General features: G+C 43.2%; 2 protein-coding genes across 2 annotated transcripts in view; one reads left to right on the top strand and one right to left on the bottom strand.

Annotated features, from left to right (window-relative positions):
- Positions 1-15,433, bottom strand: part of LOC136628738 (zinc finger protein 268-like) — a 451,149-nt gene that overhangs the window by 69,415 nt on the left and 366,301 nt on the right. The gene's annotated exons all lie outside the window — the stretch shown is intronic.
- LOC136627185 (zinc finger protein 271-like) lies at positions 1,410-14,697 on the top strand. Its single transcript, XM_066602118.1, has 5 exons — positions 1,410-1,443; positions 3,322-3,422; positions 3,559-3,738; positions 4,608-4,710; positions 12,929-14,697. The coding sequence occupies exons 2-5, from the start codon at positions 3,345-3,347 to the stop codon at positions 14,524-14,526; spliced, it is 1,959 nt and encodes a 652-aa protein (XP_066458215.1). The 5' UTR covers positions 1,410-1,443; positions 3,322-3,344; the 3' UTR covers positions 14,527-14,697.

Genomic DNA, 15,433 nt, shown 5'->3' with positions numbered 1-15,433 from the left:
CACTGGAGCCCCTCTGACCCTTGTGTCACTGTTGGGGGGGCCCTCTGCTGCCAGCTTTGGCCAAGCTATGAACCAATCCTTGGTCTTTATCAGTAGCTTGCAGTGTGGCATTGAACGTTGGGGGAGCTCAGGGTGCTGGTGGGGTTCAGCTGTGAGGTGCAGGCAGCCCGCTATGACATCACGAATGAGTTGTAAGCCTGCATGGTGCACTACATGTATCACGTGGCCCGACACCATATATATGCCTTTGTGTGCTAGACTTCACAGCGGCATTTAGAGGGCACCCGCCATGATTAGTGTTACACAGGCATCTGCTAACCTGACGAGCCGGTATCCACGTCACATGGGGCAGGATCCATCCCGTGCCCGCTCCATATACACTGTGCACACCCAGGAGGCTCCATATACACTGTGCACGCCCAGGACGCTCCATATACACTGTGCACGCCCAGGACGCTCCATATACACTGTGCACACCCAGGAGGCTCCATATACACTGTGCACGCCCAGGACGCTCCATATACACTGTGCACACCCAGGAGGCTCCATATACACTGTGCACGCCCAGGACGCTCCATATACACTGTGCACGCCCAGGACGCTCCATATACACTGTGCACGCCCAGGACGCTCCATATACACTGTGCACGCCCAGGACGCTCCATATACACTGTGCACACCCAGGACGCTCCATATACACTGTGCACACCCAGGACGTAAACTTACTCCCTGTGATGGTAGGAACCCTACTTCAATGTGTCTGAAATCGCAGAACAATGTGCTCCCCCATAAGATCGTTATCTCCAAGATGCTTCGTTTACAGAGATTGCTTCCTCTGGTTGTTTACTGCTGGTTGCCAGGGAAACAGACCCGTTCTTGTATGGAGCACAACAGTAATTGGTGATCGGGCCGAAAGCCACTGAGCGTATGTTCCCGAGATCCCGGCCACCAGATCCAGATGAAAGAAGTACGCAAGTGCCGGCCTCCTTTGTTATGTCTTTCCTCAGAAGAAATGGTCCGTTTCCCTGACAACCAGAGGAATCAATCTCTGCGGTATCTGGAGAATGGAGCAGTGTGGAAATAAACCTCTTCTAGAAGAGCGCATGAGATTATGAACACATTGAAATAGGATCCCTGAAATGGAATGATATCTCCCCGATCAGAGGGGGTTTGACTGCTTCCCCTCCCCCAGTGATCCCTAGAATGGAAACTCTGGATTATCCCTGTATGAATTGGATTGTATTTGCACATGTTGCTCCAGTCGTTTCATTAGGACCAGCGGAGATCGCTGATTTGAGAGCTTGGTTATTTCCTACAGTCTCACCGAAATGAACAAAGGAGCAGCATCTATGTGTGACCTCCATTGCCTTCACTGAGACATGCCAAAAACCAATTCCACCAATCCTGGAAATCTCAGCGGTCGGACCCCAACAAATCAGCAAGGTATCAGGGAAGGGTATAACTTGTTTTCTTTGTAAAACCACTTTATCCCCTTAGTGACGTGGCCTATTTTGGGCATAAGGACGCAATGATTTTTGGGGAATTGTGCTACTGTTACGTCCGTCCTGGACTGCTAACAAAACCCAGTGGAGATTTGGTACCTGAGCAGTCCGGACGGACGTGTAAGCTTGCTACACTGGTGGATAGGCGCAGGAACAGACAAACGAGATCCTAGCGTCCGCCTACCAATGGACGAAGAGAGCAGAAAAAGGCTCGTTCATATTTTGGCCAAGACACTTAAGGGCACGAGCCCACGACAAGGGTCCTTGTCTCATGGGTCCCTACTCTCACAAGATAACTTACCCCATGAATCCTCAAATCATCAAAATAGGGATGGCTCCACGCTGGAAACTGTCTCGCCCTAGATGGAAAACGATCTAAGCAGAACAGGACACAGTTCACACCAAAACACAAGGGAATCCATACCACACGAAACAGGGCTGTTCACACACATGTCCGACCATCTGCACAGACGCAGAACACATCGCTGTTCACACCTACACAACAAACACACATGAATGCAAAGACAAGGGGGAATGAGGAAACCAGCCCCCTCTAGCCAGAGGGGCTGGTATTTATATGCAACAGACCTGTGGTGATTGGATGGCTAGAGAACTCCATACCCAGCCAGTCCAAACATGCGACACCTGTGAAAGTGTGCTCTTGGAAACCCAAAGTACTACAGGTCCCAGGAGCACAAGCTAACAGCTACATGGTAATCATGTAGCATAAGGGTGCATTCACACGACCGTATATTGGCTGGGTTTTCACACCCAGCCGATATACGGCGTCTCTCTGTGCAGGGGGAGGAGGATGGAAGAGCCAGGAGCAGGAACTGAGCTCCCGCCCCCTCTCTGCCTCCTCTCCACCCCTCTGCACTATTTTCAATGAGAGGGGGCGGGAGCTCAGTTCCTGCTCCTGGCTCTTCCAGCCTCCTCCCCCTGCAGAGAGAGACGCCGTATATCGGCTGGGCGTGAAAACCCAGCCGATATACGGTCGTGTGAATGCACCCTAAATGACATGAAAATGTTTTACTGCGGGAAGGTACGATTTTGTGGATGTCAAAATTAAATATTTATTATTTTAGGCTTTTACACAATGAAACCACTTTTTTAAATTCTTGTATTTTTGCATCGCCGCATTCAAAGTTCCAGAACTTTTTTACTTTTTCTTGAATGGATCTATAGAAAAGCTTGTTGTTTTGCATGGTGAACAGTAGTTTTTATTGCAACTACTTTGGGATACATACTGCTTGTTTGATCACATTTATTGCATTTTTTGGGAAGTAAAGTGAACAAAATCAGCATTTTGGCTCCGATTTAATGGTTTCTTTTTTTACATTTTTTTCTGTGCAAGATAAACAGTGTTCAACTTATTGTACAGGCCATTACAGATAATAATATGTGGGGGGAGGGGTTATATGAAGAGGGCAAAAAAATGTTTTTTTTATAACTTTAACATTTTTTTTACTGTTTATATTTATTTTATTGTTTTCCATTTTTTATGTTCATGAAAGGGAGTGGATCCAGAAAAGCTCTGATCTGCACTGCAATGCATTATCGCACACAATAGCTATCACAGGCCATGGCATCATTGCAGCCAGTGATTACCTCTAGACGTTTTGCGAATATCCATCAGCTTCAAACATGCAGGAACTGACCTGACAAGTTATTCACCTCATATTCGCATTCATACAAGGAAAGAGAATAAACAAATCTGCACTTTATTGTATCCTCAAAGAGATCCCCTCATTATCTCCAGAAATTATATATTTTTATTTGGCGTTGTGTGTGGCTTTTACAGTCTCATCTTTCTATTTAGGTTGCTGCAATATATGATCAATCATGGAGAAGGAGAGAAACAAGATGGAGGAGAGTATCTTAAATCTCACCCTAGAGATTCTCTTCCAGCTTACTGGAGAGGTGAGAGATTCTGATGATGTCACATTACATCATTCTTATCTATGGTAATAACAGATGATGTCACTGGGGAGGTGATGGACTCTGGAAATGTCTGCAGTGATATTTATTAATGTCTCCCATAATAATCCATATACAGGATTACACAGTAGTAAAGAAGACCTCTAGTGATGGCTGTCCGGCCCCTGTGTGTGATGGATGGGGAAGACCCCTGAGCCCAATCATGGGGCCCCCACCTCACCCTCTGATACATGAGGACATCAATGTACAGAAGATTCTAGAACTTACCAACAGGATGATTGAGCTGCTGACTGGAGAGGTGATGCTGCAGGGAATGCTGGGACATTATACAGTAACTGCACTGGAGGCTTCTGGGTAATGACTGTATATTGTGTTGTCAGGTTCCTATAAGGTGTCAGGATGTCGCTGTCTATTTCTCCATGGAGGAGTGGGAGTATTTAGAAGGACACAAGGATCTGTACAAGGACGCCATGATGGAGACCCACCAGCAGCTCCCATCACCAGGTAATAGACAGGACTAAATACACGGGGACTTTATTATCTGTATGTAAAGAATGACTTCAGTGTCTGTCTGTGTTTCCTCCAGTTCCATCCAGTAAGAGAAGCCCACCAGAGAGATGTCCCCGTCCTCTTCTTCCACAGGACCATCAGGTAGATGGAGATGTCCCTCTGATCTGTAGGCTGTGAAGCTCTTGTCTTCAGTCTTATTAGATGTCTTCTACTTCTGTGATGAGGCCGGTGGAGATGGCAGGATTACCGCTGACCAGAGACATTACATGTTGTCTGGATCTTCTCCCAGTTTTCTGGCGGTGGAGACTGCTGGTGGGAATAAGGAGCCAACAGGTTGGATTTATATCTATCTGCTCCTTTATGTCCCCCGAGACAAACAGCGGATGTGTCTGGTAGACGCTGATCTCCTCCACTGAGACAACGTGCAGCGTGTCTAGCCATGCCAGATATACATGTGTATGAGGTTCCTGAGGGGTCATTGACCCGCCATGTAATATATATGTCCAGCTTCTAGACCTGCAGCTATGTGGCTCAGATAACTACTCCTGTCAGGTCATTTTTGGTAATCATGATGATTAATGATTGTTTGTAGTCATGTAAAACCTTCCACACGACTTCTCCAACCGTCTGCTGACTTTTACAATATTTGTCTCACAGCTTTTGTATCAGGATGAAGATCTGACCAATATTAATACTGCAGAGACCAATGTGAGGGGCGATCAGCGGTGTAAAGAGGAGATTCCTACAGGTAACCGCCCAGGTGAGTAGTAACCGCTAAATACAGCAGAGAGGAGTCACAGATTCTCCTCGTCACCGGTTGCAGATATTTTATGTAGATTTATAAGCTCTGTGATCTGTCAGTTTCCGCTGGATGTTCCTCCCTTCAGCGAAAGTACAAGATAAATATTGATGACGTGATATGGTTTTGGTGATGATGTTGGGCAATCCTTGAGGGTGTTATCCTGATAGTTCCCCAGTGGTTCACCCTTTAACCCCTGGACCCTGCTGTGGTGAACCAAACAGCCCACTACCTTCTGAGATAGTCCCAGTGTACTTGGCGGCTGACCCACGAGAGTCGTCGACACTGGTGCAACGCACCACAAGACAGGCCAAAGCGCAGAGCTCTTACCTTATGTAAGAGCAGGCACTATATAAATAAAATGCGGGTCACAGGTCTGAGGGTCGAGGCAGACAGAGTTCAAGCAAGTCCAGGTCACAATTCCAAGGCTCAAGGCAGGCAGAGTTCAGGCAAGTCCAGTGAACAGGTCCAAGGGTCGCTACACGGTAGATCAAGATGAGAATATCTAGCTGGGAACAGAAAACAAGCAACACCAAAGCTCAGGCAAGAAGGAGTGTCCAGTTAAATAGAAGGGTAATGGCTAATTAGTTTGCAGCTGGGATTAACCCCCACAGTGCTGAATTAACTTCATTGAGGAGTAAGGAATATCCATTTACTTTGTACTAGCAGAATAAAGGGTGTGGCAACACAAAATACAGATCATGGAGACATAGACCCAGATAACAGAATACAGATCGTGGAGACATAGGTAACAGAATACAGATCGTGGAGACATAGACCCAGATAACAGAATACAGAACGTGGAGACATAGATCCAGATAACAGAATACAGAATGTGGAGACATAGATCCAGATAACAGAATACAGAACGTGGAGACATAGACCCAGATAACAGAATACAGAATGTGGAGACATAGACCCAGATAACGGAATACAGAATGTGGAGACATAGACCCAGATAACAGAATACAGAATGTGGAGACATAGACCTAGATAACAGAATACAGAATGTGGGGATATAGACCCAGATAACAGAATACAGAATGTGGAGACATAGACCCAGATAACAGAATGCAGAATGTGGAGACATAGATCCAGATAACAGAATACAGAACGTGGAGACATAGACCCAGATAACAGAATACAGAACGTGGAGACATAGACCCAGATAACAGAATACAGAATGTGGGGACATAGACCAAGATAACAGAATACAGAATGTGGGGACATAGACCCAGATAACAGAATACAGTAGGTGGAGACATAGACCCGGATAACAGAATACAGAACGTGGAGACATAGATCCAGATAACAGAATACAGAATGTGGAGACATAGATCCAGATAACAGAATACAGAACGTGGAGACATAGATCCAGATAACAGAATACAGAACGTGGAGACATAGACCCAGATAACAGAATACAGAATGTGGAGACATAGACCCAGATAACAGAATACAGAATGTGGAGACATAGATCCAGATAACAGAATACAGAACGTGGAGACATAGACCCAGATAACAGAATGCAGAATGTGGAGACATAGACCCAGATAACAGAATGCAGAATGTGGAGACATAGACCCAGATAACAGAATACAGAATGTGGAGACATAGACCCAGATAACAGAATACAGAACGTGGAGACATAGACCCAGATAACAGAATACAGAACGTGGAGACATAGATCCAGATAACAGAATACAGAACGTGGAGACATAGACCCAGATAACAGAATGCAGAATGTGGAGACATAGACCCAGATAACAGAATACAGAATGTGGAGACATAGACCCAGATAACAGAATGCAGAATGTGGAGACATAGACCCAGATAACAGAATGCAGAATGTGGAGACATAGACCCAGATAACAGAATACAGAATGTGGAGACATAGATCCAGATAACAGAATGTGGAGACAGACCCAGATAACAGAATACAGAACATGGAGACATAGACCCAGATAACAGAATGTGGAGACATAGACCCAGATAACAGAATGTGGAGACATAGACCCAGATAACAGAATACAGTAGGTGGAGACATAGACCAAGATAACAGAATACAGAATGTGGAGACATAGATCCAGATAACAGAATGTGGAGACAGACCCAGATAACAGAATACAGAACATGGAGACATAGACCCAGATAACAGAATGTGGAGACATAGACCCAGATAACAGAATGTGGAGACATAGATCCAGATAACAGAATACAGAATGTGGAGACATAGACCCAGGTAACAGAATGTGGAGACATAGACCCAGATAACAGAACACAGAATGTGGAGACATCGACCCAGGTAACAGAATACAGAATGTGGAGACATAGACCCAGATAACAGAATACAGAATGTGGAGACATAGACCCAGATAACAGAATACAGTAGGTGGAGACATAGATCCAGATAACAGAATACAGAATGTGGAGACATAGACCCAGGTAACAGAATGTGGAGACATCGACCCAGGTAACAGAATACAGAATGTGGAGACATAGACCCAGATAACAGAATACAGAATGTGGAGACATAGACCCAGATAACAGAATACAGAATGTGGAGACATAGACCCAGATAACAGAATACAGAATGTGGAGACATAGACCCAGATAACAGAATACAGTAGGTGGAGACATAGATCCAGATAACAGAATACAGAATGTGGAGACATAGACCCAGATAACAGAATACAGAATGTGGAGACATAGACCCAGATAACAGAATACAGAATGTGGAGACATAGACCCAGATAGCAGAATACAGAATGTGGAGACATAGACCCAGATAACGGAATACAGAATGTGGAGACATAGACCCAGATAACAGAATACAGAATGTGGAGACATAGACCCAGATAACAGAATTCAGTAGGTGGAGACATAGACCCAGATAACAGAATACAGAATGTGGAGACATAGACCCAGATAACAGAATACAGAATGTGGCGACATAGACCCAGATAACAGAATTCAGTAGGTGGAGACATAGACCCAGATAACAGAATATAGTAGGTGGAGACATAGACCCAGATAACAGAATACAGAATGTGGAGACATAGACCCAGATAACAGAATACAGATTGTGGAGACATAGACCCAGATAACAGAATATAGTAGGTGGAGACATAGACCCAGATAACAGAATACAGAATGTGGGGACATAGACCCAGATAACAGAACGTGGAGACATAGACTCAGATAACAGAATACAGAATGTGGAGACATAGACCCAGATAACAGAATACAGTAGGTGGAGACATAGATCCAGATAACAGAATACAGAATGTGGAGATATAGACCCAGATAACAGAATACAGAATGTGGAGACATAGACCCAGATAACAGAATACAGAATGTGGAGACATAGACCCAGATAACAGAATACAGAATGTGGAGACATAGACCCAGATAACAGAATGTGGAGACATAGACCCAGATAACAGAATACAGAATGTGGAGACATAGACCCAGATAACGGAATACAGAATGTGGAGACATAGACCCAGATAACAGAATTCAGTAGGTGGAGACATAGACCCAGATAACAGAATACAGATTGTGGAGACATAGACCCAGATAACAGAATATAGTAGGTGGAGACATAGACCCAGATAACAGAATACAGTAGGTGGAGACATAGACCCAGATAACAGAATACAGAATGTGGAGACATAGACCCAGATAACGGAATACAGAATGTGGGGACATAGACCCAGATAACAGAATACAGAATGTGGGGACATAGACCCAGATAACAGAATACAGAATGTGGAGACATAGACCCAGATAACGGAATACAGAATGTGGAGACAGACACAGATAACAGAATACAGAATGTGGAGACATAGACCCAGATAACAGAATACAGAATGTGGAGACAGACACAGATAACAGAATACAGAATGTGGAGACATAGACCCAGATAACAGAATATAGTAGGTGGAGACATAGACCCAGATAACAGAATACAGAATGTGGAGACATAGACCCAGATAACGGAATACAGAATGTGGGGACATAGACCCAGATAACAGAATACAGAATGTGGGGACATAGACCCAGATAACAGAATACAGAATGTGGAGACATAGACCCAGATAACGGAATACAGAATGTGGAGACATAGACCCAGATAACAGAATACAGAATGTGGAGACATAGACCCAGATACCAGAATACAGAATGTGGAGACATAGACCCAGATAACAGAATACAATAGGTGGAGACATAGACCCAGATACCAGAATACAGAATGTGGAGACATAGACCCAGATAACAGAATACAATAGGTGGAGACATAGACCTAGATAACAAAATGCAGTAGCAGAAAAGTTATGGCCATCAGTTCCTGAATTCTTAGAGGATGTCTGGGTTCTATCAATCTAATTCTGTAAATGGCAAACGGTTATGTAGAAGGAAAGTTCTGGTAAAGCAGTTTCATGAGGTGAATGTAAAATTGATCAACTGTGATTTGAGAAAGGATAAAGTATTTCCCAGCATTCTGCCTCTCTCGTTGTACTGATTGGGAAAATACTTTGATTAGTTGATACGATTGATTCTTAGTATAAATGTGAAATCTCTGAAAGCGGCCATATACTTATCAATGTACTAATACAAGAGGGCAGGTAAAAACATCACATCCATCCATATGCAGACAGCCATAGTGCTATACGGAGGAGCAATTGCACTGGCGCAAGATACTGATGAACAACCACTTACACACCTTCCCTATATTGAGTGGAGTGGCTGTTTGTACTATACTCACACAAAAAGCATATACAGTGTGTCAGGCCACATAGTATGTATAGTGCTACACGCGACTTACAACCTAATAATGCTATATTTCAATCCAGTGGGCTGCCCTTCACCTCAAAGGTGAACCGCACTTGCACCTTGGGATCCCCCAGCATTCAAAGGCACACTACATGTTACTGATACAAATCTTATATGAAGACAGCTGTTGCAGCAGTTCTTGGTTTGCTTCCTTTCTAAATAGTCTGGTACATGTTTTGTACGTGTTTCCCTATCTTCTGGCTTTGGTGGGAGTGGTATTAGGTGAGACATGCTTGACCTCATCTGTGGGTAATTTGTCAGGTCTATTTAGCCTGGCCTGGTGCTTAGCTCAGAGCTGTTTAATGTTAGTCTTTCCATGGCTTTGGGTGAAGTCAGAACTTGGAGCTGAATGACCTGTTTGCCTGATTCTTCTCAAAGCTAAGTACAGTGTTTATTATCGTTTAGTCTAGTTTGCTATGTTTTTTTCCTATCCAACGTAGAGTCAGCCAGTGGCCAGGTTCACCCTTCTCAGGGTGGGTTACCTGCATATAAGCAGGTCCCTTCCTTATATTGAGAGGGGTGACTGCTTAGTACTATACTTGCACAAAAAAGGCATATAAAAGTAGTATAAGTATAAATGTAAAAATGTCTCCTTGATGGAACTTTTTATATCACGGTCTCTTCCGTTCTCAGAGACCCCTTATATCCTATAGAACTTCTGGTGGGCCACAGAAATGAGGCCTGGGATCACATTCTTATGAAAGCTGTCTAAAAGAAAATCTGTCTTTATTGCCCATAGTAACCAATCACAGCACAGTTTTTATTTCTTATACTGCTAGTTGCTATGGGCAACATAGACAGATTTTATTTTAGAAAGCTTTCATAAGAATTGGGCGCCAGGTAGAGATGGGCGAGTATACTCGCCAAGGCTAACCACTCAAGCGAGCAGTGCCTTAGCCGAGTATCCTCCCTCTTGTCTCTAAAGATTCGGCTGCCAGCACGGGTGACAGGTGAGTTGCGGCAGTGAGCAGGGGGGAGCGGGGGGGGAGAGAGGGAGGGAGAGATCTCCTATCTGTTCCTCCCCGCCGCTGGCCGCCCCCCCGCTAAGCACTACTACTCGCTTGAGTAGTTAGCCTTAGCGAGTATGCTCGCTCATCTCTAGTGCCAGGCTAATTTTCCATGGTCCACCCTGTAGTTTTGGTTGTTAATAAAATAGAAACGGCATGTGATAAACTGGCTCCAAAGCACTGACCTCTTCATACATGACCATATGAGGGCTTGTTTTTTGCATGTCGCACTGTAGTTTTTATTGGCACATTCTTAATGGGGCATGGAATGTATTGCATAACTTTTAGTCATATTTTTGGAGGGCAGGGAGAAAAATCTCATTAGTTCTGCCATCAATTGTTTTTACAGTGTTAAAGGACGTGATCACTATTTTTCTCTGGGTCGGTATGATTACAACGATACTTGTTTTGCACAATATGTTTTTCGATTTTATTTATTTATTTTATTTTTTTACAGTATTTGCTACGCAGGTCAAAAAGTACATTCAATTTATTGTACCGGTCATTGTGGATGTGCCAAATCCAAACATGGTTGTTTAAAAATATTTTACATTTTTTTTAAAGAAAGAGGAAAGTGCACAAAAAAAGGGAAGTTTTTTTGTAGCAATTTTTTTTTTTTATGTCCCTGACTTGAACCTGCAATACTATGATCGCACTGATAATACAGTGCAGTACTTATGTATTACAATGCAATAGCTCTAAACATAGCAGTCACAGGCCATGGCCAACCCGGACGTCAAAGATTACATACATATACTGCTCTTGTTCTACACAAACATGTAGGCATGTTCTCTGTGTATTTCAATGTATAATGAATAATGAGTAGTTGCATGTAGAGTGAATAGTGGAATATATAGATATAGTGGAATATACAGGAAGTCCCAAAAGTATGGAAATAGTCATATGGAATAAAAGGGTTTTGCAGACGATGATGCAATTTTGCCTACAAGCTGTGGTGGAAGGGGGAAACCTATTAGACCATGCCATCAACATCAAAGTCATTTTGAATGCCGCCATCTTGGATTAAACTTTATAATTTTTCCAATTGTAATGTAGGTGTGTGATATATCAGACTGGAGGAGAATTCACCAGAAAAACCATGATGGGCTTCATTTTTACATAACTTTATTCGTTCTCATGTTAACACAGTGATTTAGCTTCATTAGAGGCAATGCGAATGATGGTGCTATCTCAAGTAGAACATGCTAACATTAGAGATGAGCGAGTATACTCGCTAAGGCACATTACTCGAGCGAGTAGCGCCTTAGCTGAGTATCTCCCCGCTCGTCTCTAAAGATTCGGGGGCCGGCGGGGAGCGGCGCGGGAGAGCGGGGAGGAATGGAGGGGAGATCTCTCTCTCCCTCTCTCCCCCCTGCTCCCCGCCGCAACTCACCTGTCACCCGCCCAGCCCCCGAATCTTTATGGGAGATACTCGGCTAAGGCACTACTCGCTCGAGTAATGTGCCTTAGCGAGTATACTCGCTCATCTCTAGCTGACATTGTCTTTATGTCTGGTAAATGAAGTACACCAACCGCTCTTCTGGCCTCATTCATCAGTAACAGTTTTTGGTCATCCAGATTTTAGTTTACCGGCGAAAGAAGTTGTTTCTCGTAATATGAAAAGACGTTTGTCCACTGCACTGTGGACAAGATCTGGTTGGGTGGCATTGGTTGAAATCTGCGGTGATCACACGTGTGCTTTGTTGACCTGACAAAGGAGGATCTTAACACTTTCCACTTGAGCTAAAGCCATCATTCACACTATCTGCAATGAAGAAAAATCACTGTATCAACATGGGAACGAATAAAGTTATGTGAAGATAAAGCACATCATCGTTTTTTTCTTGGGAAATAGTCTGATATATCATGTACTTACCTTCCCATTGGAAAAAGTAGTTGAATTCAAGATGGTGGCATTCAAAATGGCCGTTATCTTGGTTTCTCCCTTCGCCGGCAGCTATTATGCAAAACTGCATCACCATTTGTCAAACCATTTTCTTTCTGAGTGTTTTCACAATTATGAGACACCCTGTATAGTGGAGCAATGAAAAATAGAATAGAAAAAAGTGGGATATCAAACATGGGAGAAAAAAAAAACATTACTACATGAACCTATAGAGATGGAGGCTTCACCACAGAAGTGAGACAGCAAGAGAACCGCCTGGTGGTCGAACATCACGATCTACTGGTGCTTATGAAGAAATGTATAAAACAGCAAGAGAACTGATGAATTCTACTTAATAATTGAATCGCTGGACATGGCTTGCAATTTCTATGAATATACTTTACATGCTTAATTCAATCAAAAATAGTAAAATTGGCTTCATTCTTAGCAGATGACGACACGAGCAGCTCAGAGGGACGTCTGATATCTGCAGATTGTAAAGCAGAGGATTGTTGTATCACACAAGATACGTATGAAGAACCTGCCATCATCCCCTCTGCCCTTCACAGCAAAGATCCATCATCTGATCCTCTTATAGAGGTCCCATGTTCTGATTCATCACCCACTGATGAGCAGAAGAAAAGTCACAGAAGTGGAGAACATCTCAAAGCTCACAAAAGAGAGAAGCTATTTTCATGTTCGGAATGTGGCAAATGTTTCGCTTGGAAATTATATCTCATTAGACATCAGAGAATCCACACAGGGGAGAAGCCGTTTTCATGTTCAGAATGTGGCAAATGCTTTACCCAGAAATCGCATCTTGTTATACATCGGACAGTTCACACAGGGGAGAAGCCGTTTCCATGTTCAGAATGTGGGAAGTGTTTTTCTCATAAATCAGATATTGTTAAACATCAGAGAATTCACACCGGGGAAAAACCATTTTCATGTTCTGCATGTAGCAAATCTTTTACTCAGAAATCGGCACTTGTTGCGCATCAGAGAATTCATACAGGTGAGAAGCCATTTTCATGCCTAGAATGTGGGAAATGTTTTACTAACAAATCACAGGTAGTCAAACATCATCAGAGAATACACACAGGAGAGAAACCATTTTCATGCCCAGATTGTGGTAAATGTTATACTCATAAATCAGATATTATTAGACATCAGAGAATTCACACAGGAGAGAAACCATTTTCATGTTCAGAATGTGGGAAATGTTTTTCCCACAAATCAGATATTGTTAAACATCAGAGAATTCACACAGGGGCAAAACCGTTTCCATGTTTGGCATGTGGCAAATGTTTTACTCAGAAATCAACTCTTGTTACACACCAGAGAACTCACACAGGGGAGAAACCATTTCCATGCAGAGAATGTGGTAAATGTTTTACTAACAAATCGGATGTTCTCAAACATCAAAAAATCCACACAGGGGAGAAACCATTTTCCTGCACACAATGTGGCAAATGTTTTTCCCATAAATCGGATATTGTTAGACATCAAAGAACTCACACAGGGGAGAAGTCTTTTTCTTGTTCAGAATGTGGGAAATATTTTAGTGAAAAATCAACTCTTATTGAACATCAAAGAATTCATACAGGAGAGAAGCCATTTTCATGTTCAGAATGTGGGAAACTGTTTATTCGGAAATCAAATCTTATTGAACATCAAAAAACTCACACAGGGGAAAAGCCATTTCCATGTTCAGAATGTGGGAAATCTTATGGCCTTAAATCAACTCTTGTTGAACATCAAAGAATTCACACGGGAGAGAAGCCATTTTTATGCCCAGAATGTGGGAAATGTTTTACACGGAAATCAAATCTTGCTGACCATAGGAGAACTCACACAGGGGAGAAGCCATTCTTCTGTTCAGAATGTGGGAATCATTTCAGCCTTAAAGCAAATCTTCTTGTACATCAGAGAATTCACACAGGGGTGAAACCATTTTCATGTCCTGAATGTGGAAAAAGTTTTTATCAGAAATTAGGTCTTACGCTACATTTAAAAACTCATACAGGGCAGAAGTCCTTTTCCAATTAATAGTGTGAGAATATAGTTTTTAATCAACTGTTCAGGACCATCAATGAGCTAACACAAGGGAAAAGCCATTTTCATGGCCAGACTATGGGAAATTTTGTTCTCAGAAATCAGATCTTGTGAAACATGAAGGCCCGTTTATACGTGATAAATGTCGGGCAAACGATGCCCGACACTCGTTCCCGCTTACACTTGCTCCTGTGCTGTTGCATGGGAGCTAGTATTGTTGGCTCACTCACAGATTGGCCAGCAAGGGGGGGGGCGGGCGGCTGCAGGAGATTTCACTCCATGCTTTCCCCCGCCCCTCTCCATTGACTTAAGATAGCGGCCGTTCAATACGGAACAGCTGCTATTTACACTGTACTATCATCGTTCAGTGTAAATAGCAGCCGTTCAGTACTGAACAGCCGCTATGTTAAGTCAATGGAAAGAGCGGCGGAGAGTGAGGAGAGAAATCTCCTCCAGCCGCCCCGCTGTGAGCCAGCAATACAAGCTCCTGTGCAGCAGCACAAAAGCAAATATGTGCGGGGACGAGTGTCTGGCATCGTTTGCCCGACATTCATCCCATCTAAATGAGCCTTTAGTGGAGTCATAAACTGGAGAGACCCGTTTCATGTTTTGAATGCAAAAGATAGCTTAGGGTGAATGTCCCATTCTAGGAGTAGATAACCATTTCACCCAAACAGAGCTGTACGATAGCCATATGCTTGTCACCAAAAGAGCCCCATTTACATGAATAGAACTGATTTGTCAGTCACAGAAATTTCTGCAACAAATCTGTATGTGGATTATCTCAAATGTTATATCAAAGAAACATTTTCATGTCTAACATGTGGGAAATGTTTTACCCCCCCCCCCAAAAAAAAAATCACATATTCCTCAACATAAAGTAAAAATTGCTCACATTAGC

This window comes from Eleutherodactylus coqui, chromosome 5 (assembly GCF_035609145.1).
Source record: "Eleutherodactylus coqui strain aEleCoq1 chromosome 5, aEleCoq1.hap1, whole genome shotgun sequence".
Lineage (NCBI taxonomy): Eukaryota > Metazoa > Chordata > Amphibia > Anura > Eleutherodactylidae > Eleutherodactylus > Eleutherodactylus coqui.
Note: the sequence above shows the minus strand (reverse complement) of the source record. Positions and strands in the feature narration are given on the sequence as shown.